Genomic DNA, 23,819 nt, shown 5'->3' on the forward strand with positions numbered 1-23,819 from the left:
GGGGAGTTAGGGCTTTTGGGGCCCTGCTAATCATTTCTTCATTGCTGATGGCATTGCCATAGTTCCTGAAGCGTTCAGTTGCTCTAGGAGCCAGTGCTACACTAACGTCATTTCCAGCCATCCGAAGCTTGGAGAATCTCATCGCGGAGTGCGCAAGGCCTCTACCCGTCGCGCTAACTATCGATGTTTTGTACCTCGCTCCAACAAGTAAATTTATTGTGCGTGTTCTGGGCTCTAGAGTGTGTGCGTGGAGGGCCCAAGATTTATACTGGTTCGGACAGAATGTCCCTACATCTAGTCATCGGTGGCTTGCGCTACCGACAACATTGATGATCAAACTCGTAGTTGGGGTTACAAGCAGTTAGGGTTGGACAAAAAACTCAAAGTTTGATAACTCGCTTGACTCGACTCGTTTGTATTTTGTAACGAGTTGAGCTAGCGTTTTAGCTTGATTCGTTAACGAGCTGGCTCGAGCTAGCTCATGAGCAGCTCGTAAGCTAGACGAGCTAAGTCAACAACCCAATAACCCACACAGCTTAGAAACCCTAAGACATCTAGATGGACAAATCATTTTCATCTGGCAAAATTGTGAGTCCGCGGACCGTAACTCTATGGTCAGCGTTAGCAACTGCGCTGCGAGTCTTCGACCTCCTATCTCTCGAGTCCCGAGCCCTAACAAATTATCGTTGAAATAATGTGTGGTGGCAAGTAGCTAGTAGGTATCAACATTTTACTTGTTTATTATAGAACTGTATATTGAATCTCTTGGTGACCTTTTTAACTAGAGAGTGGAAATTGATGTGTTTAAGTCCATAGACTATGATTCTATGATGGATTGTTGTATTTGATGTATAAGTCGATATGTGGGCATGTCACATGTGGTTGCATACTTGTATTGCAGATTAATATTTTGGATTGATGATCTGCTGCCTAGATTAGTATCAGTGTTTGGACTCATGGTCCTAACCAACTAGTGAAATAGCGTTACGTGCCCTGGACCCATATGGTGATGCGAGTTGACACAAGCGATTTATCCTGGTTCGGGCTACGAAATGCCCTACTTCTAGTAGAGGGAGAATGAGGCTTATATTACTCGCACCTAAATGCTTGAAGTAGGGATTACAAGGTGAGCGGGAGAGGGGAGGATCCCAAGTCCTTGGATGTGATTGAGGCTTTCCAGGGGTGGGGGAGCCTCGGTCGGGACAGAGATTTGCCCGAGCTCACGCCCCGTCTGAAATCGGGCTTGGGCGAGGCGAAGTTTTGGGAAGACCCCTGAGGGGAACCTCGGGCGTGGCGAAATTTTGGGAAGACCCCTGAGGAGAACCTCGGCCGTGGCGGAGTTTTTGATTCCTTGTCCTCGGGGGACGTACTTTGATGGTGTACCTAGGGGTTTTAATGTGTTTTGGGGGTGTAGTCTGGTACCCCTAATTATCATACCCGACAATTAGACATGGAGATATGAAATGGAATTATTAAACTATGAACTATGGAAGTGGTTTAAATATTTTTTTTCTTATTTTACAATGTATGCTATTGTTATATACATGTTTATACACTTCTATGATTGTATGTTCATGGATTCATGTTTTTTGTTAGTATGGTTCACAAGCTTATCGAGCCATCTCGAGCTGGCTAATGAGCCAAGCCGAGCTGGACTTTTAGCTCGTTGTTATAATGAGCCGAGCCAATATGGCTCGTTACACTAACGAGCTAGAACAAGCTGAGCCAAAACGATCCGAACTAGCTCATTATCCAACCCTACAAGTAGTCGATAGAGGGAGGAGAGGCTCACATATCTCTTATCGGGGGTGGAAATGGAGCTTAAAAGCTAAGATGTGGAGTTCTAGCTAGGTCTTGGCTTGGCGGGGCTCCGGCCTTCTAGTCCTCATCGGTGCTTCTCCTCCTATTTGTCCTTGTGGGCTCGTCTTTGTCTGAAGGCATCTGATCATCTTCAAGTCGATCTCTTCTCTCCGTCGAATCTGTTTGTCGATCTCCCTTGTCTAGAGGTCAACCTCTCTCTTTCATAGGCTAGGACAGGGGTCGGCCAGTGGTGGCTTCCCTCGGAAAGAGCCGTAAGGCAAGGGTAAAAATCAGCGTTTTACCTCAGGTGAGTCCACGCGTACTCACGGGGTCGAGCTGCCTGGCTCCCCTTTATTTATCGCGAGGGCGACGATGGTCTCATACGCCATCATTTCGGATACGTCGACCTCCGGCTTCTGTAGCCTGGGGCTCGGTGCAGTTCGTCGTGTAGTGCCCTGTGGGAGATCTGCGTACTCAGGCCTAGTCCGTAGGCCATAAATGTGCCACAGTTCGAGGATGCGTGGGCCATCAATACGTCGTAGCTAGGGGCTCGTAGGTCATGAGTGTTATATGGTCCGAGGGGTCCGTAGCTCATGAGTGGGAAACGGACCGACGGCCACGCTGTGGCTCAGTGCTAGGCGTGGTTAATGCGTCCAGTCATTTATAGCGGGCCAGTTCGGGGCCAGATGCGAGATACACTCTAGTGGTTCCCTTCTGACACCCCCGTTCTCCCTTGTTAGGCTCTGCCACGTTCGGCCCCAGACTCGGTGCCGTAGGGTTCGACCGGGGCGAGTCCTTCTAAATAAATACGGTATGGACTATTGTAGATCTAATCAAATCGATTTATTATTGTTAAAAAGAGAGGGCAAATTTTTAGGACAAAGCTAATACTCCAACTTATCTTCAAAGCGTGGGTCTTAACCGTCCTTTCGATGTTCAACCGCCATGAAAGAGAAGTGGGTTTCAAGATCTCAACCGTTGATTCGCGTTCAACTGCCCGCACTTAACTAATCTTGCCGCCACCGCAAACAGGCGCCCGAGCTCGGAATCTCATCTCATCCAGTCCCTTCGGCCACTCCGCCGGCAGGTCAAGACAAAAATCTCATCACTGTGTACTGTAGTTCAGCGGCAGCAAAGCTCGCTCTGATTTCGAGCTCGCCAATGGCCGATGGGCCAGTGACCGCGACCTCCTCCATGGCGGTCCCCTCCGCGCGCCGTAACCGGGCGCTCCTACCGACAGTCTCCGTGGCTCGCGAGCCGGCGCGCGCGTGGGCAGCGGCTGGCGCGGAGGGAAGGGCGCGGAGAGGGAAGGAGGCTGAGGTGGAGGACGAGAAGGAAGCGGGGAGGCGGCGGAAGGAGGAGGTGAACCGGAAGATCGCGTCCCGGAAAGCGCTGTCCGTCATCCTCCGGCGCGAGGCCACCAAAGCGGTTCTCGACAAGCGTAAGCCCGGCAAGGGCACGCGCCGCCTCCTCCCCGGCACCGTCCTCGAGGCCCTGCACGACCGCGTCGCGGCCCTCAGATGGGACTCCGCCCTCAAGGTCCAGCTCCCATCAACTCCCCAAACCACCTCCTCCGTTACAGTCGCACTATGCCTTCTTATCCGGACGAAACGACGCGTAATTCTGCTGCAATCACTGCCTCGCAGGTGTTCGAGCTAATGCGGGACCAGGTGTGGTACAAGCCTCACATAGGCATATACATCAAGCTCATAACCATGCTCGGCAAGTGCAAGCAGCCGGAGAAGGCGCACCAGCTCTTCCAGGCGATGATTGACGAGGGTTGCGCGCCCAACCTCCAGTCCTACACCGCCCTAGTCTCCACGTATAGCAGGAGCGGCCGCTTCCGTGAAGCATTCGACCTGCTTGACCGGATGAAGGACACTCCAGGTTGCCAGCCTGATGTGCAGACATACTCGATTCTCATTAAGTCATGCTTACATGCTTATGATTTTGAGAAGGTGAAGAGTTTGCTGGCTGATATGGCACGAGCGGGCATTCCGCCTAACACCGTCACCTATAATACATTGATCGATGCCTATGGGAAAGCAGGAAGGTAGCTGACCGCAAGAGCCTATGCTTATGTAGTCCAAATATGTAATGATTGATCATATATATGGTGAAATTTTACTAGCTCTAAAGGGATGCACCGTGTTTACCTGAAGCCTAGTTACCAAATAACCGTCTCAGAGTCTGAAGTAGTTTGCCATTCATTGAATTTTGTCACCCAAATCTTTAGTTATTCAAGATTAGGTTCCATGGAATATAGTTCATTTTCTTTTTACCAAAGCATTCTGAAAATTTTCTTGTACTCTGTTCTTGATAATGAGTCTGATTATTGTTAAAATAAAAGAAAATCTAGTTTAGTAAGAAGTTACTGCAGTTTCTCCGTCCTAGTAGATGCACTGATAATACCGCTGAACCTTGAATTTTGAAAAGTGCCCTTGGCTGCATTTGTTTAGCCTTTCAAATCTATCATTATATCCAGTTATTCCTGAATTGGATTCTATGAAATAGAGCTCGGCTAATGATATTTTATTTTGAAGGTTTGCTGAGATGGAATCAACTCTTCTGAAGATGTTGTCACAAAATTGCAAGCCTGATGTGTGGACAATGAATTCTACTCTCAGAGCTTTTGGCAGTAGTGGTCAGATTGAGACAATGGAAAGCTGCTACGAGAAGTTCCAGGCCTCTGGTATTGTCCCAAACATTAAGACCTACAATATCTTACTCGATTCCTATGGCAAAGCCAAAATGTATGAGAAGATGGGAGCTGTGATGGAATACATGCAGAAGTACTACTATTCTTGGACAATAGTCACATACAATGTAGTGATTGATGCATTTGGAAGGGCCGGAGACCTCGAGCAGATGGAATATATATTTAGGCTAATGAAATCTGAGCGTATAAAGCCCAATTGTGTTACACTCTGTTCAGTGGTTAGAGCATATGGAAGAGCTGGGGAAGTTAAGAAAATAAAGACAGCGTTGAGAATCATTGAGAATTCTGACATAACATTGGATATTGTGTTCTTCAACTGTTTGGTGGATGCATATGGGAGGGTGGGGTGCTTGGCAGAGATGTGGGATATTCTTGATTTGATGAAGGAGCATAGATGCAAACCAGACAAGGTAACCTGCACTACCATGATCAAATGGTTTCTCATCAAAGGAATCGACGATCATCGTGTTCAGTACCTACGTGATCTTAAAGATGGGCGAGCAAAAGATGATACATAGGAGTGAAAACAAGAAAAACTCTTGGAGCAGTGACTTTCGTATATATTTTTTTAAAGGAACGAATGGATCTTTCGGAGCCTCGGTTTACAATTACATACATGCATCGATCTCACTGACTTACTACTGAATCAAACATTACTCAGATACCATGAGTCACACTGCTCACTGACTTATGTGCTGCAAGAGCTATATAGGGACATCTTAAAAAAAAGCTACTAATGGTTGATAAGGTTGAAGCAAATTTTGGTGAGTGGCCAATAATGAACAATACTGGAATATAAAGATGATACTGGGAAAAGGGACACGTTTTAGACGCAGAAGAGACAAGACATGCTGGTGAAATTGATCAGATTCTGCTATCTGTTCTGACTTGATGTATCGACACAGCTGAACATGACTTGTACTGTTGACTAGTGCAAAGGCTTTACAGCCTGTTTGGTATCGACACCCCCTCACTCTTTACTTTTTGTATGATTTGTGGAATGGAATAAGTTGTTCCATCACTATCTGTAACGCATAAAATTCTATTTTGGGATCTGTAAGAGTTTCTCTAAAAAGATTAAGATGACTCTTAATATGGATTCCTCACTTTTGAAGTTACTAGGTGAGTGTCCGTGCGCAGGGGTGGATATTGGGGCTGGGCCACCTGTGCCATGGCCCAGGTCATAGCCTAAAAATATAGTAGAGATTTTAGCCCAAATGAAACCCTAACATCTAGTTCTCCAGCGGCTGCCGCCTGCTGCTGCTGCGTGCGTGCCTGCCTCCCTCCCTGGCCCCTGCGGTCCTGCTGGCTGCTCGGGCGTCCTGTGGCTCCTGCGAGGCTGCGACCTGCTGGCTGCTGGCAGACCGTCGTCCTCTGTCTCCTCTCCTCCGCGGCCACGGGTGCACGGAGCCGGGCAGCTGGCCGCGAGGACAAAGGAGGCCGGACTGCCGGAGTCCGGACAGCCAGACGGCCAGAGCGTGGAGCGCGACTGCACGAGGGATCTGGGCGGGCGATTTGTCCAGCACTCCAGCCTCTAGTCAATCCTAGTTACTGTAACTCTGTAAGCACTTCTTATTTTCTCAGTTTTTTTTGTTACTAATGAATAACGAGCTAAATACTATATTGTTAAATATTTATGTGAATATGGGACGATAGATTGACCTCAAAACAAGAGAATGAAGAGGACAAAAACATTGAGATCATTTTATTTTTCGGCTCCTACGCCTTTGATACGAAAGATGGATGATACAATTACTGTCCGAGGTCGCTCAAGGGGATGTGGAGGTCAGTTAGTGACTTACTAATTACTATCATCATTTCAAAAATGAGATCTTTATTGTTGTGTATAATTAAGTTATTGTGGAATTAAACAATTATTTCACTGAAAGATCTACTCAATTATTGAGATGCATTTCTTGTCTAGATCTAAGAAATTCATTTGTCAGTTATGACAAAGCTCATGTTGTATCTCTCATTTTATACAAATATTTAACTTGCAATGTATAGATTCAAATTCACGTGCTAACGTGGATGAAGTTATTAGAGGCGGAGAAGGACCAAATCGTCTCTAATTAGGTACTTTTATATTTTTAATCAAGTTTATTATATTTTTAGATGTTGAATTGAAGTAAATACTATCTTAGTCTATGTTTGTTGTATATATTGTTTTAGCGGTATATTTAGCCGCACAATATATTAGGGGCTGTTTAAAGTAACCTTCAAATTTTATAGAGTGGCCCGGGGCGTTAATTTTATAGAGCTCTGCCACTGCCCGTGCGTAGCTATGAGAACATATAATACCACGATAACTATATACAAATGTGTATTATGCTGAAATGTGTGTTATACTGTTAAGAGAAAAAGTTTTGTACATTACAATGAGAACATAAAATACCATGATAACACGAGAACATATAATACCACGATAATTTACGTACAAATGTGTGTTATATTAAAATGTGTGTTATATTGTTATGAGAAAAGGTTTCGTGCGTTGTTGGAGCAAGAGCTCGGTTCCTGAGTGGTATGGTATTTCCCACGCTCTAGCTAATGCTTCTGTTTGTCGAAGTTGTTTGATTTTAGGTGATATTAGGTTATATTAGTAGGCTGACGAGGTGTTGGTTGCTAGAGGAATTGTTGGAGGAACATCTCGGTTCCTGCAGCCCATCGCGCGAAGTGTTGGTTACGACGCTTGCACTCTTGAATGGTTGTAAGGAAAATGGATCTCGATCCATTTGACTAATTGATTTTGGTGTTTGATGATCAACATAGCCCGTGGACTAATGAGTTTGCTAGTGTTTGTATTTGTAGTTCACAAGATGCTAAAGTGACTTGTATTAAGGCAATGAGGAAGCAACACCTCAAAAGAAGACATATGTGAAGATCAACAAGTATCAAGCAAAGTGTTGCCACGGGCGGACCGTCTGGCTAAGAACACCGGACTGTCCAGTGCCACACCGCCGGACTGTCCGATGCATGAGGGAACAGTAGCCCAACGACTAGTTTCTGGTGGCACCGGACTGTCCGGTGTGACACCGGACTGTCCGGTGCAAGGCTGCACACGCCAACGGTCACTTGCCAATGTCAGATCCAATGGCTAGTGGCACACCGGACAGGACACCAGACTGTCCGGTGCCTACCACCGGATGTTCCGGTGTGCCACAGAGAAGCAACAACTTTTCTCCAACGGCTAGTTTTGAGTTAGGCCCTATATATACTCCATCCAACCGGCCATTTGAAGGTGTGAGAGCCCAAACAACACATACCAACACATATTATAGACATTTTCAAGTGCTCATACACCCAAGTTCTTAATAGAATCACTCGTTGATTAGCGTAGGTGCTTTGCGAAGTGCTTAGGTTAGTTAGACCGCTTATGCGCTTGCTCTAGGTGTTTGCTAGTTAGTTGAGCGAGTTTAGAAAAACCCATACGGGTCTTGTGCGAGCCATTGTAATTGTACCGAGTGCGGCGAGACACTTGCGAGACCGTGACAACCAAGTTTGTGTCACGACCGCCACCGTGTACCGGAGGGAACGAGGTCCGTGATGTTTCGGCCGAAAGCTCGATAGAGGAGACGACGATGAGTGTTCGAGAGGAGCCGGAAGTGGAGCACCACTTGCATGTGCAGAAGGCTCGCGACTTTCTATGGAGTTACTCGTCTGTGGTGCTTGCCCTCGTGTGGACTACCCTTTGCATACGAGCACCAACGAGGATTAGTCGGGACCTTACGTGGTTCCAGATACCTCGGTAAAAATACTGATGTCGTCCACGAGAGTTTTCATCTCTACCCTTGCTCTTTACCTTCCGCATTTACATTAAGTACTTAAGTTTCAATCTCTCCTTTCTAGTTAGAATATTTAGGATTGGAACTTAGGTTTTGCGGTAGAGATAGAAGCACTTAGACAAAACCTAGTTTACACATTTTAGATTGTTTATTTGCATAGGTTTTTGTTCTAAGGATTTAATTGTGGCCTAGTTTAGAAAGAAGTTGTAGAAGTCTTAATTCATCCACTCTTAGGCGTCACCATTTCCTACAATGGTAATATTGGGCCTATCACTCTTCATGGCATGGCTACAAGATTGGCAGAGATGGGGCATGTCAGAAAAATTGGGTTCATGCCTACCACTCTTCTTGGACTATTAGTTGTGACTGAAAACAGACTGATTGATAGCCATAAGTAAGAAAATGCAAACAGTTACCTGCTGGAATCCTTCGAGCAATCTAGGAGGTTAGTTCTGGACCTTCCTTTGTAGGAATTGGAATGGAGTGAATGGTTGTTGTCCTGGAAGCATCAAATCAAGATCAACAATCAAGTGTGAGCGGTTTTTCTGTCACACCATAGGCCAACTCCATCGCCTAATAGAGTTTAGTGTTTATTGGGAGAAATCTTCCAAGAATCACTATCAGTTCACCGTCCTATATCAGTTGATGAATCCTATTGGGTAACTAATAATAAATTACTCGGGTTAATAAATCTCATCAACCAATAAATGGCAGCACAAATCATTGAAAGAAAAAAAATGAGATTATGTTACCATGGGAGAGAAACATGCTTCCTGTCATGCATTTATCCCTCCATTTTCCTCTAAGCTAACAAACAAAACAAGGCGCTCAGTGTTAACACTAAGGGATCTCCTAAGAGTGTTTTAGTATAAAGAAGGCAATCATTGGCATGCTAGTTAGTGCAAAGTTACCTTCCTGAGGCGAACTTTGTAAAACGAGAACTCAATCTGCTGTTCAAGGTTACTCAAATCTTGCATGGAGAATGAAGCGAGGTCCTCCGCCATGTGCTGTGTCGTGATCATCCTTGGCATGTTCCTCTCATCCTTCATCCTAGTCATATTGTAAGATTATGGAAACTCTAACCCTAGCTGGGGTTGGGAGATGTATTTATAATAAGAGTAGTTGGGCCTAGACCCATTACAGAGGGATGAGAGGATAAATATATAGGGGTGACCCCCAAACCCCTACAGTCGCAACTCTATCTTGTATAAATGTTGAGACTGGATCGAAAGTATAGGAAGACACTCGTCGGTAACCCCTTGGTGAAAATGTCGGCGAATTGCAGCGTGGTGGGAACGCTGAGAACCCGAACATTACCTGCAGCGACACGCTCGCGGATGAAGTGCAGGTCGATCTCCACATGCTTCGTGCACTGATGCTGCACGTGATTGGTGGAGAGGTAGACGGCGTTGACGTTGTCACAGTAGACGAGGATGGCACGCTGGAGGGGGCTGTGGAGCTCTTGGAGGAGTTGGCGCATCCAGGAGGCCTCCGCCACACCGTTGGGCACTGCGTGGTACTCAGCCTCTGTGCTGGAGCGGGAGACGACGAGCTGACGCTTGGCAGCCCAAGAGACGAGGTTGGCACCCAGAAATACGGCATAACCGGAGGTGGATCGGCGCGTGTCGGGGCAGCCAGCCCAGTTAGCGTCGGTGTAGACCACAAGTTCCGACGTCGAGGATGGTCGGAGGAGGAGGTTGTGGTCGAGGGAGCCCCAGAGATAGCGCATAATCCGCTTGAGAGCGATGAGGTGGGGCTCCTGTGGTGTGTGCATATGAAGACACACCTGCTGAACGGCGTAGGCGATGTCGGGCCGGGAGAAGGTGAGGTACTGGAGCGCGCATGTCAAGCTCCTGTAAGACGTCACGTCGGCGACCGGGGGCCTATCGTCCTCAAATAGCTTTGTCTGAGTGTCGACAGGCGTGGAGCATAGCTTGCAGTCGGACATGCCAGCCCGCTCCAGGATGTGGATGGCGTATTGTCGCTGGTGCAGGAAGAGACCCTGGGGCCGGCGTTCGGCAATGATGCAGAGGAAGTGGTGGAGAGGCCCTAGGCCCTTCATCGCGAACTCTCGCTGGAGGGCGACGATCGTGCGCTGCAGGAGATCGGCAGTGGATGCCATGAGCGCAATGTCATCGACGTACAGGAGGAGGTAGATGATGTCCGCGCCCCGCTGGTAGATGAAGAGAGATGTGTCCGACTTGGTCTCGATGAAGCCGATGGAGGCCAAGTAGGTGGCGAAGCGGCTGTACCAGGCCCGCGGTGCCTGCTGAGGCCGTAGAGTGAGCGGTTCAACTGATAGACCAGGTCCGGGTTAGCGTCGTCGACGAAGTTGGTGGGCTGACTGCAGTAGACAGTCTCCATCAGAGTGCCATGAAGGAAGGCGTTCTTGACATCGAGCTGGTGGATCGCCCAATTCCGGGAGAGGACGACGCAGACGGTGGCGAACTTGACGACAGGGCTGAAGGTCTTATCGTAGTCCACGCCGAGGCGCTGGGTGAAGCCCCGAAGAACCCAGCGAGCCTTGTAGCGGTCCAGGGAGCCATCCGAAGTCAGTTTGTGGCGAAAGAGCCACTTGCCAGTGGCCGCATTGGTGCCGGGAGGACATGGAACCAGGTCCCAAGTGTGGTTGTCCAACAGGGCCGCGTACTCCTCCTCCATGGCCCGACGCTAGTGAGGGTCGGCGAGGGCGGTGCGGACGAAGGAGGGAACCGGGGAGACGTTCGGTGGAATGGCGACCGGGTGGTACAACGATGGCTTTGGGCCATGGGCGTGGCCGGCCCGCGACGATGATAGACGACAACGGGGTCGGCAAATCGGGCCGCACGAGTCGTGGTGCCCGGGTCCGTGGGCACTAAGGGAGGAGCGCTCTCGCGGCGGTGGTAGACGATGGCGGGGTCGGCGAAACGGGTCCCATTCGTCGATGGGGTTGAAGTCGTCGGGGCCGCACAAGGAGCAGGCGGGGTCGACGTGTCCGCGCGTGGCACAGGCGGGGGCGATGCAGGGCGCAGACGGGGTCAACGTGGCCGCGCGGGGCGTAGGCGGGGTTGACGTGGCCGCGCGTGGCGCAGGTAGGCGTGCAAGTGGGGGCATAGAAGCCATAGGTGACGAGCGTGGGATCGTCGGGGCCGCGCAAGAACACTATAGCAAACCCCGCCAAGTCCGTCTTCTCCACGCCATAGCAAACCCCACCAAGTTCGTTACAAATCCGTTCGTGCGGATCCCGGTGGCAACCACCTCCGGTTTCTTAGCCGAGGTAGGATCCCCATGTGCATATTAGCGTGACCCGAGACCCCTCCCTGAGCCTCAACCATTCACACCCAGTCGTCGCAAACCAATAAGCGCCAAGAGAGGGAGAGCACCAGGAGATGCCAGCCGCCGTAGTTGCCCCACGTCCTCATCGCCGTCGAGGCCTTTGAATTGGGCTAGGAAGCTTCACTGGGCCGCACAGATCATGTCCATGGCTTTGCCTGGATGGATGCGTACTACAGGCCACCGGAATTGCTCCCCGGAGCTTTCTACCGTCGTGGATCCTCCCCATGGCCTTGCCAAGGCACCCTGCTACATACCACACGGTAAGAACCCCCACCCTGATTTGACTTCGTCTCTGCGTTGTATAACATCAATTGGGATGGGAATTATCGGACTGGATCGTGAGATGGTCCTGCGTCGGCGAAGGTCTACCACCGCGACTCGGTGCTATATGGAAGGAGGTTGTGTAGCCGTGGGTTCGGTAATCAACGGTCCCGATTAGAAATTATATATTGTTTCTTCCAAACAAGATTGCTGCCACTAACCCCTCAATCCAGGGGCTGAAGTTTGTCGCTGACGTGGGCGGCTCTCGTTCCGTGGATCCAAGATCTAGTGGTTAGGCTTGAATACCACCCCATAAACATGATGGATTTGACCTGGGCCGCAAGAAATAGATCGGGCGACTCAAATTGGTGAATACCCCTTCGATCGCCAGTTTTACATAAGAGTCCCTGGCTTTTATTAGATATTACCCACCATCCAGCTGTGCTAAAAACTAATTAGAAATAAGTCCTTAGGTTCTACAAATCGGTCTGTGGCTTTTCTACAAATAGAACCTGATGTCCTTTCCAGTTTAAAATATATAAATAAATCCAGGAAAAGCCTAAAAGCCTTGAGTAAATGTTTTTAAGCATAAAAATAATTCCAAAAACTTTGAAAAATTGTATATCTCATACGTTTTAACTCCGATTTTAGTGGTTCTCGAACCTACGATGTCATAGCGACACGTAGAATATTGTTACACTATTTGTCTACATGTTTGGTGTAATATTATTTTTAAGTATTGTTTGCATATCTGTATGTTTTGTTGCGAATAGAAGCAAGGTGACGAGGAACCTGAAACTCCAATTGGAGGAGTACCTGGAGTTGCACTAAAAAGACAAGTTGTGCCCTTGATCACTTTCTTTACCTAATAATGTTCTCGATATTCACCGTGACATGCTCAGGTTAACTTGATGGGACCTGACAACCAAAGCCTCCTATGCAGATCGGGAATAAATCCATCGATCTGTGCATGACCAAACCGTCCACGCATAAGGGCGGATCATCCGGTTCAGTGGTGACTGGCCCGTTTTCCGAACCGAATTACCAAAATCCACACCAGAGCCACCACATCCCGCGCAAACCCTATTCGGTCATTTCAGACTGTTCGCACACAGTGCCAGACAGTTTGAATACATCAACGGACGGTCCGACTACGTAGCTGGACAGTTTGCGCACACAGTCGAATGGTCCGCACATTTGATCTGACAATCCGATGCAGAGTATACAGATCACAATGCAAATTATTATCACCCATCTGTATACCCGTCTTAGCCAAGCTTTCTCTTACTCCCTACGTCTCCTCAACAACATAGAACCGCCCCACAAATATGTGGGGGCGAGCACTTTTCGGCCCCCCATGAGGCCAGAAAAGATGACCAGTCATATGAGTTGCTCAGGAAAAGCAGTAATGCCCCACATAGCCTAAACCCCTGGGCACGTAAGCAACATAATGCACAAACACTCACACCATTTATAGACCAAAGGGCTGGTGGGCTACCACCAACCGCCATTGACATAGTAAGGAAAGAAATAGCTGGGGCGTTCTGAGACAAGCTTGAAGTTAGCATGGCCCCTGGGGGACAGTGATATCGGAAACCTTATGACAACCGATTTGACTACCACCCATACCCTAGGGAACAAGGATACCCAAATTTGCAAATTTTTTGGGTGACCAGGGTAAGATCACACATGAGCACATAGGCCCTTCCTAACTCAGTTAGACGAATTGGCTGACATAGAGGCGTTTTACGTTCGTTTATTCTCATTGTCTCCTACAGGGACTACATTGGCATGATACGTCACACTACCTCCTAACTCTATTTTTTCGTGGGGGATTTAGAGCAAACATTTCATGATCATTTTATCTCCAGCGATTATGAGTGAGATCTGCTAGGTTTAGCAGCTTTACGGCAAGGGAAGGAAGAATCGATTAATAATTACATTAGGAGGTTCCGGGACATAAGGAACCGATGCTTCCAAATTCACCTTGCGGAAAAAACAACTAGCATGATTAGTTTTTAATGGAATGTGATACTATTTAAAAAAAGATTAGAAGTCATTTAATTTTTTATGCTGGCTCAATTACACCAGAGGGCTTTTGCTTACGAAAGCCGAAGCAAAGAAACTACTAAAACAGTTCATCACAACGTCCATGTGATAGAATGTGACCAGAGCACCTCGAACAACAAACCACATGAAGTGTACACTGCTGAGATGGTTTGGCCAAAGCAGGCCAAGTCTCTAGTTTGTTTCTCTTTGCATCCGGTTCAGAAGAAATAGAAAGAAGATGTTAAATTTACATTTAATGTTGGCAAATGTGATAGAATATTTGACGAGTTACTCAAAAGCTGCAACATTAAAAAAACCATATTATTCCATCTGCCGACGAGCTTAAACGTCGTGCTTATTGCGAGTGGCATAATTCGTTCTCTCATGCCGCTGTAAGTAGAGGGACTCTAACTCTCATCAAGAGGATGACACTATGAGTTGGGGCAATTTTCTGTTTATTTCATCAAACACTACACAATGCCATACCCTTAGAGGGGTTGGGGACACATATTTATAGCCCTAGGGGCTGCACTACACTGCACTACACACTACACTACACGCTGCAGCACACAGGTGCTGTCCTTTAGATACTAAAGTGCAGTCAAAACTGCTGTGCTGCTACTGCTGTCCTCTGCTGTGCTGCTACTGCTGTCCTGCGCAGTCAAAAGACTGCTGCTGCATGCTGTCCTGCTGCAACTGCTGCTGTCCTGCAGCAGTCAAAAGGTTGCTGCTGCTGCGCAGTCAAAAGACTGCTGCTACTGCTGTCCTGTGCAGTCAAAAGACTGCTGCATGTTGTCCTGCTGCAACTGCTGCTGTCCTGCAGCAGTCAAAACTGCAACTGCTGCTGACCACATGACTTATTCCATCAGCCGCTAATGATTGTAATATTTTTCGACGACAGGTCCAATCGGCCATCAACGAGGATTGGTTAAAGTTTCAAGAAATGCAGGTGGATACAGAGCCCTTTCTGATGAACATGATTATTTTTGATGACAAGAAAGTCCTAGTTTGGCCTAATGCGTCCGATAAGGGCAAAGGCAAAAAGATTATCATCGGTTACCCACGAGAGGCCAATGAAATTACTAAAATTTCTTGCAGGAAAGTGGTTGTAGAAAAGACCCTCGATGGATGGGAGACATTGAAGATCACCATCCCAACCTCCAACACTAGGGCCAGGCGCAGGCGAGCGACCGAATGCAACAACTTATTCTGCGCATCACAGACAGTCCACCGCGTAGGCGCGAATGTTCCGGGACCTCGCCAGACGGTCTAGACATGTTTGGTGGACTGTACAAAAGTACCCAGGAGCAGCAACGACCACGTATCTTCAAGCCACGACGAACGGAAATAGGTACGTGGAAGACCAATACATCTAAAACGTCAGGTCGGCTAGTCAAAGCAGGCCCAACCTTTGATCAACTATTATCCAAATATGTGATAGGGAAGGCCGGTCCTAGCAATTGGCTAGCAAAACGACCCCATTCACCACCCGTGAGAGACAGGTAGGATCTATTGAGCCACCTAGGAACAATGTCCAATTAATACCCAATGCACCTACATGGATACCTCCACCCACATACCCACCCATGCTATATGAACTTGCATACCTACCGCCACCTTATGTCCCAAACCAGATGTGGGGCATGCCACCATATCCATATGGGATGCCACAGTACCCCACTTGGGGGACACTCCAAACTTTCGTATTTGACAGGTTGACACCACCAGTGCAAGACCGATTGAGTCCACCTCAATCTGGTCACCAGGCACAGGTCCAGCAAGGATGCCGGACTAGTTAGCCACAAAAGCCGATCAATCCGACAGGGGGCATGGAGAGAAAATATCCACAAGCTCCAAGAGAACAACAAATGGAGATATCATCAAGATAGGCATAACAAATGTTGTCATACAAGGGAACAATAAAGGGCCGATAATTTTTGGTAAATCGACCAAAACAAACGAGGAGAGAGACACATGAGAAACAAGTTAAAAAGCTGAACCAAAGTACTCCATGCCCCAACGGTGCCCATCGGGACTAACACATTCTCAAAAGCGCAAATTTCAGCGCTTAAGAGCAAAAGAAAAAATATTTAATGATGCACATCCGCAGTACTCGCCACCACAAAAAAGGTGGAAACCAAAGACCGCCGAAACAATTCAAGCGGCCACAAAAATAGAAGAAGAAGCAGCTGTGCAGGTCCATGCATGTACCGTGGACAGGCCGGCTCCAGCTGCCGGACCGTCTGAACCAGGAGCAGACCATCCGACCCCCGAGTCCGGACCGTCCGCAGTTCACCAGGAATCCTCCAACAACACGCCAACACCCATGGACGAGGACAATGTCGAGGAGGATGATTTACTAGGAGATGACTTGGTCGACTACGAAGCCTCGCCCGAACACCTAGATATGGATGTTATTGTGATTACATTTTTAGTCGATTACACTATTATCGGTGATGATGAACCTGTGGGAGCTCAGATTTAGATGTTGTTGGTGAACACCGCCGTCTCTGCGCACACGCGGACTGCCTGACCACTAGGCGTGGACCGTCCGGTTTGACGTAGGGAAGACCCAGCACCTACCGCAGGCCACGGACCGTTCGGCCCTAGGCCACGTACTGTATGCGCTGCCGCAAAGGGCACCGCCCGCGCAGTGATTGACACCTCATCGCTAACACCATCCATTATATAATATTTATTATATGACGAAAAAATATTTATATAATTTATAAGACGTAAGAATCTTATGAATCTAATTTTTAATTCTATTTTTTTATAAATTTTATCTTAGAGCCACGCCAACACAGAATAAAAAAAGGTCGCTAGAATTAGGGATGGCAACGGGTTTAAAACCCGCGGGTACAGAGATTACAAACTCGTACCCGCGAGATTAATGTTAAACTCGTACTCGCACCCGCTACCCGCGACGGGTAGCGTATGTTACCCAAACCCGCTACCCGCGGGTTTATGGCACCCACGTGCCCAGTCATATAATAAATATTTATTAAACTGATAGCATATAATAATAAATATTTATTAAACTGATAAAAATATTACCGATCTTAGCCAAAAGTTCTACGAGTTCCCTGGCGCCTGTAGTCTTCTTTTATATCATTTGATTGGCTCTGCTCGCTCAAAGTTTTCGGGGTGGCACTAAATTGAGATGCATGTGCTCTACAGTCTACACAGACACACACACGGGTATGCGGGTTTGCGGGCACGGGTACAACATTTTCATACCCACGAGAAAAAACCCGTCGGGTTGAGAATCAAACCCGTACCTATACCCACGGATACAAACTCACACCCAAAACCGCACCCTATAGGGTTTTTACCCGCGAGTACGCGGGTAAAATGTGCCCGTTGCCATCCCTAGCTGGAATCATGCTGCAGGAAGTACTGAACAGTGCGGACTGTATAGTGGAGTGAGTGCCCCCCTCTTGCATTGAATGCCTTGAGACAGCCCAATTATTCGCTGGTGAGGAATCCCCAACTGCGACAACGACCTGGACCGGACCAAACATGCCAATGGTGAACCGGAGACTCCGCACTGCGTTCGTCGCTATGCGTCTGTGACTTGGCAGACAGGATGATTTGGGTTGGGTGTGGGTCTCAGAGACCCGGCTGTTGCTGCAAGCAAACGCAAGGGCGGCCAAAAGCCATATTCGCTGAGGGAGGCCGAGGACCGGACCGCCGGACGGAGGTAGGGAGGATCTGATTCTGATCCACACACCACATCCACCACCACCTGATCCACCAAACACCTGGCTGCAGGCAATATTTATATTATTTTTTATCAGTGTACAAGTACTCGTCTGGTTCAAATTCCCTAACGGCCGCCTGTTTGTTTATTGTGGAAAAAAATATATTCCAAGAATCAAGAACCACATTTGATTTAAGATTTTATTTACGGTGATGCCGACGATAAAAGTTTGATGGTAATAGCGCGAGATTCTCAGGAGCTTTTTTTGTTGTTGTTGTCTACTCTCGGTGGCAAAGCTAAACTGAACCAAAGAAGGGTGTATATACTTTAATAGTCTATGGTAATAACTTGTAGGTGTTGTATATATGATGAAATTTGGGTCTAAATAACTAGTTTTGCAAATTTTTGTGGATGCATATACCTAACTTCGCCTTTGCTCATGGGAGACATATGAAGCAGATGGAACCATGCGGTGATGATGAGTCTTAGGCAACCACGAGCAGCCCACAACAATTTGGTCGATACTCTAATTTTAGGTAAGGTTTTCTCCGCTATCCCTTTCAGCAACATACTCTAAAGTGTCTTCTATATATATATTCTCTCATCTCATTTATCAATTTTAATACTTTAAACTACATATTAAATAAAACTAACAAATACATATGCACAAAAATCGAGAGCAAAATATGACTCTAATGTAGGTACGTACGTATGTATTTTAATTTAGAAAAAGCAAAGTGATTTACAATTTATAATTGAAGGAGAGTAGACTCTAATTCAACACAAATGAAGGATCCTATTTTTTTGTGTTTGGTTACCAGTTAGATTTGAGGATTTCCTTTATGGATGTATTCTCGCTTGGTGGAAGGAACACTAACGCGGCTAGATCATCTCTTTTATACAATATTCGAGGACTTATATATGTGTGTTATATGTCCAAAAGCGAGTAACGCGTGTTGCACTACTGGTACTTTGCTGCTCCTGCTGCTTTTCTAGTGACTTTTAGTGAGGCAGTCAACTTCCTTGTTGGTCATTATTTTAGCTGCTGAACCTCAAGATATATATTAGGGCACGTGCAAGTGCTTCGAAGGACGCATACAGACAGCAGAAGAGACAATTGATATATTATGTTGTCTGTGTACTATTTATTTATTTGCTATCTTTATTGCTCTATGTTGATCAAGCATATATTGGATGACTGACTAGTACTGTTGTGTTTCTAGCGAAGGAGGCCTTTCACTTGTGGTTGCCTCGTAACTGAAAGGAAAATGGTCTGATAATCTATTTCTATAAGTTTTGGTGATTGAATGTCCAACACAATATCATGGACTAACTTGGTTGCTAAGAATGAGTGCAGGTTCAATCTAGTGCAAATTGGAGAATTTAAGTCCAAAATGAGCTAAATGGAGGCATAGAAACACAACTATGAGTAAAATAGTAAAACTATGAGGTTTGACCCCTTAGATAAGTTGCATATGCCTATTACAATGTTTCTAGCCCTTGTGTTTGCACTCTAACTACTTTTGTAGAGAAAAGTGTTTTTGGACTTGACTTGGGCCATAACTCAAATCCTAAAGAAACTATGAAAAAAAGTTGAGTTTCCTAGACTTAGTCAATTTAATTATGTGCTAACTATGTTTGTCTAAGTCGTAGGGAAGCTCACAAGAAAGGTCATGTCAAATGGAACAACTTTTGGAAGAAAAGGACTTAAATGTGATAGTGTTGGTACCATCTAACACGTGGACAGGTGGGCCCAAAACTTTATGCAGGTCCCACCCTGTGACTCTGCAATTTATCACTAGTGTGTCTGCATGGGTTGCACTACGAAGGTCGACGTCTCTCGCGTCGAAGGCGAGTGACACATGGGACCACTTCGTGTGGCCCACGGGTCCGGTGAGGGCTACATGGTTTACCCTTCGATAATGGTCTTTCTTCTGTCGCTTAGTTTCAAACTCGAAGGTGGACCCTCCGGTGACCATGTGAATTACACCTCTGAAGGGTGGATTAGCAAACTCTTCTTGCTTGGATGGTGGGGGAAGTGGTTGGTTTGCTTGCTGTGGTGGAGGGACTGGTAGGGCTAATATCTCCTAGTGTTAAAGGCGTGGTCGCTGGAGCAAAATTGGATTGTGGTTTTGTTGGTGCTAGGGGTAATATGGGTGTTCGTTTTGGTAGTGGTGGTGGTGGTATGGGTGTGGTTGGTATGGATGAGCGATCGCTCTTTGGTTGTCTGTTGGAGCGACTCTGGCCATTTGGCCCTTGGTTGCCTTAGTATCAGGCAGTCTCTAGTTGGATGTTCTGAGTCCTCGCCATAAAAAACACAATAAAATATTCTTGGTTATTGAGGGCATCAGTCTCTGCCTCTTCCCCTAGCCTCGTTACTGTTGCGGCCTTGTTGCGAAGGGTAGTTTTCACATCGGGGGTGGACCTCTCCTAGTTGTTGCTGGGTTGCAATGTTGTGGACTTGTAGTTGGTCGCGCTCTTGATGGGCCGGGTCTTGCTGCAGAGGCCTGGTCCATGTCCTGTTGATCTGTGGAGTCTCTTTTGGTTTCCGTTGTGACTCGACTTTCCTTTGGTGGAGCTCCTCTGAACGGGCATATTTTTCGAAAAGTTGATACAATTCCTGAAGGTTGGTCAGAGGGTCCCTTGTGCAGGGACTGTATAGGACACCTGCCCGAAGGCCACTGATTGCATAATGGATGGCTATTTGGTCATCGGTCGAGGGTAGCTATGATTTCAATAGGAGGAACTTTTTATAGTAGTCGCCAAGACTTTCCTTCTCTTGCTGCCTATAAAGTGAGAGTTCTGCTAGTGCATCTGTTTTGGGTCTGTAACCTTGGAAATTTAGCCAGAGTTTGTCGTGGAGTGTCTTCCAGGAATCAATTGATAATGGTGGTAATCTTGAATACCATGTTAGAACTAAGCCCTCGAGGGCTATAACGAATGACTTGGCCATGGTGGTGTCGTCCACCCAGATGATGTAACTGTAACATGGTAGATCATGATGTACTAGGTTGGATCTGTGTTACCGTTGTACTTTGGATAAGTGCATGCTCTGTAATTTTCTGGCCAAGGGGAGGCCTAGAGCTATGGTGCTAGAGGGCTTCGCTCGTTAAGGTAGTTTAGCCCTTGGAAGGCAGCTGGTGCGAAATGGTGTAAGTTTTTGTTAACCGTGTCGGCCGGCTAGTGGTGGCGGGGGTCTTCGCGCTGCATGTCAGCAATTTTTTGCTCTATCTCTTTAGCTTTTTGCTCCTCATCTAGGATCATTTGTCTGACTCTAGCCTACACGTTGGTTTGTTGCCTCTTGGCTGCGAGTATCTCCCTTTGTTTTTATAGGTGATTGTTTTTTATGCGAAGTGCTCGTAATTTGAGTTGATCTTCGGATGAGATGCCTAGTACTTCGCCATCTTACGTGATGTCTTCGGCCTCTATGGGGTAAAACCTGGTGGAACATCTTGAGGGAGGTCTTCAAAACTGCATGTGTGAACGGTGCCTTTGAGATTGAGAGGGTTTTCTGTTTGGGGGATGTTTTCTATTTATTGCTTTGTCATTGTTCTCAGGTGTGGCCTAAGGGGTGTCATCGGTGAGGGCTGCTTTGCCCTTCTTTTCGACGAGGGTCGCCTTCACAGCGTCGTCCAGTGATGAGTTGGCTCTAGTTGTTGCTTTCTTGGGGGCCATCGCGGGTTTGTTCTTTCGTAGCATAAGCGGCGGGCGCCAAATGTTGGTACCTTCTGAAACGTGGACATGTGGGCCCAACACTCGAGAGACACGAGAGCTCAGGTGCACAGCGAGACAGTAGGCAGTGAAAGGGAAATGTGCCTTTGGGCCATTTCTAAGTATTTTGGTGATTAAGTGCCAACACAAGTACTTAAATGTGAATCTATGCCCATGGATGAACAAAGTGCAAATCACAAGTAAAGGTATGTTTCTATGCCTTAGTACATTGGTTTTGTGTACTAATATATTTGTCTAAGTGTTAGAAACATAGAGAAGAAGAAAAGGAGAATGTTGGCTGTGTACAGCCAACAGGCTGTTTCGGTCTGGGGCACCGGACTGTCCGGTGGTGCACCGGACAGTGTCCGGTGCGCCAGGCTGCCTCGACCTGAAGACGCCGCTCTCGGGAATTTTGCCGACGGCGTACGGCTATAATTCACCGGACTGTCCGGTGAGCCAACGGTCGGCCGAGCCAACGGTCGGCCGCGGAATCTGCGCGCGACACGTGGTCTGGCCAACGGTCGGAAGGAGGCACCGGACTGTCCGGTGTGCACCGGACTGTCCGGTGCGCCAGATCTGCAACGGTTGGCAACGGTCGGCTGCGACTGTTAAGGAAAGAAATCGGGCACCGGACAGTGTCCGGTGTGCACCGGACTGTCCGGTGCGCCCGACGACAGAAGGCAAGAATGGCCTTCCAGATTTGTTCTCAACGGCTCCTAGCTGCCTTGGGGCTATAAAAGGGACCCCTAGGCGCATGGAGGAGAACACACCAAGCATTCCTTGAGCACTCTTGATCACTCACACATCAACTTGCGCACTTGTTCGACATTCTAGTGATTTGAGCTCCGTTCTAGTGTGCTAGTCTCTTGAGCTCAAGTCTGGGTCTTGTGTGTGCGTATTCGCTGTGATCTTTGTGTTGTGTGTGAGTTGCTAATCCCTCCCTTGCTCCGTGATTCTCTGTGAACATCTTTTGTAAGGGCGAGAGGCTCCAAGTTGTGGAGATTCCTCGCAAACGGGATTGAGAAAAGAAAAGCAAGAACACCGTGGTATTCAAGTTGATCATTGGATCACTTGAGAGGAGTTGAGTGCAACTCTCGTCCGTTGGGACGCCACAACGTGGAGTAGGCAAGTTTTGTACTTGGCCGAACCACGGGATAACCACCGTGTCATCTTTGTGATTGATTTCTTGTGGTTATTGTGTTTTGACTCCTCTCTAGCCACTTGGCCATAATTGTGCTAACACTTAACAAGTTTTTGTGGCTTAAGTTTTGAAGTTTTACAGGATCACCTATTCACCCCCCCTCTAGGTGCTCTCAATTGGTATCAGAGCCGTTCTCTTCAAGAAAGGGACTAACCGCCCGAAGAGATGGATCCTAAGGGGAAGGGAATCGTGATCAACGACAAGGAGAAGGAGTCCTTCGTTAACGAGCCAAAGGATGACAAGTCCAACGACTCGGGCTCGGGCCATAGACGAAAAGATGGGAAGAAGAAGAAGACAAGGCGCATCAAGGAGATTGTCTACTACGACAGCGACGAATCTTCCTCTTCCCAAAAGGACGACGACAACGACTACAGGAAGACGGTCAATTCAAACTTTTCATTTGATTATTCTCGTATTCCACATAGTTCGAATTCGCATTTGCTTTCCATTCCTCTTGGCAAACCTCCACACTTCGATGGGGAAGACTACGGATTTTGGAGTCACAAAATGCGTAGTCACTTATTCTCTCTCCATCCAAGCATATGGGAGATTGTAGAGAATGGAATGAAATTTGATAGCTCGGATAGCCCTATGCTTATAAATGAACAAATTCATAGAAATGCACAAGCTACTACTGTTCTCTTAGCATCTTTGTGCAGGGAAGAATACAATGAGGTGAGCGGCTTGGATAATGCCAAGCAGATATGGGACACCCTCAAGATCTCTCACGAGGGCAACGACGTCACCATGCTCACCAAGATGGAGTTGGTGGAGGGCGAACTTGGGAGGTTCGCTATGATAAGGGGGGAGGAGCCAACCCAAACATACAACCGGCTCAAGACCCTTGTCAACAAGATAAGGAGCTATGGAAGCACGCGATGGACGGACCACGACGTCGTCCGCCTAATGCTCAGGTCCTTTACCGTTCTTGATCCTCATTTGGTGAATAATATTCGTGAGAATCCCAGGTACACCAAAATGTCGCCCGAAGAAGTTCTTGGGAAGTTCGTAAGTGGGCGAATGATGATCAAGGAGGCAAGATACGTGGACGACGCGTTGAACGGTCCTATTCATGAGCCTCAACCCATTGCTCTCAAGGCAACAAGAAGCAAGGAGGCGCTACCAAGCAAGGTGGCGCAAGTTGAGGCGGCCGGGCTGAATAATGAGGAGATGGCCCTCATCATTAAGCACTTCAAGGCGGCGCTTAAAGGTCGCAAGGGACAGCCAAGAAAGACCAAGACAAAGGAGAAGCGCTCATGCTTCAAATGTGGTAAG

General features: G+C 47.4%; 1 protein-coding gene across 1 annotated transcript; it reads left to right on the forward strand.

Annotated features, from left to right (window-relative positions):
• Window positions 1–2,800: 2,800 nt before the first annotated feature.
• LOC103630024 (pentatricopeptide repeat-containing protein At5g48730, chloroplastic) lies at window positions 2,801–5,637 on the forward strand. Its single transcript, XM_008651119.4, has 3 exons — window positions 2,801–3,339; window positions 3,447–3,853; window positions 4,344–5,637. Exons 1-3 carry the CDS (start codon window positions 2,962–2,964, stop codon window positions 5,035–5,037), a joined length of 1,479 nt encoding a protein of 492 aa, XP_008649341.1. The 5' UTR covers window positions 2,801–2,961; the 3' UTR covers window positions 5,038–5,637.
• The last annotated feature ends 18,182 nt before the right edge of the window (window positions 5,638–23,819 follow it).

The sequence above is a fragment of the Zea mays genome, chromosome 6 (assembly GCF_902167145.1).
Source record: "Zea mays cultivar B73 chromosome 6, Zm-B73-REFERENCE-NAM-5.0, whole genome shotgun sequence".
Lineage (NCBI taxonomy): Eukaryota > Viridiplantae > Streptophyta > Magnoliopsida > Poales > Poaceae > Zea > Zea mays.

What these genes read in the sequence shown, in the direction of transcription:
- LOC103630024 (XM_008651119.4), top strand. Translation starts at nt 2,962, where the DNA reads ATGGCCGATGGGCCAGTGACCGCGACCTCCTCCATGGCGGTCCCCTCC. An exon ending in GATGGGACTCCGCCCTCAAG is followed by an intron (nt 3,340 to 3,446) that starts GTCCAGCTCCCA and finishes ACTGCCTCGCAG; the next exon opens with GTGTTCGAGCTAATGCGGGA. An exon ending in GCCTATGGGAAAGCAGGAAG is followed by an intron (nt 3,854 to 4,343) that starts GTAGCTGACCGC and finishes TTTATTTTGAAG; the next exon opens with GTTTGCTGAGATGGAATCAA.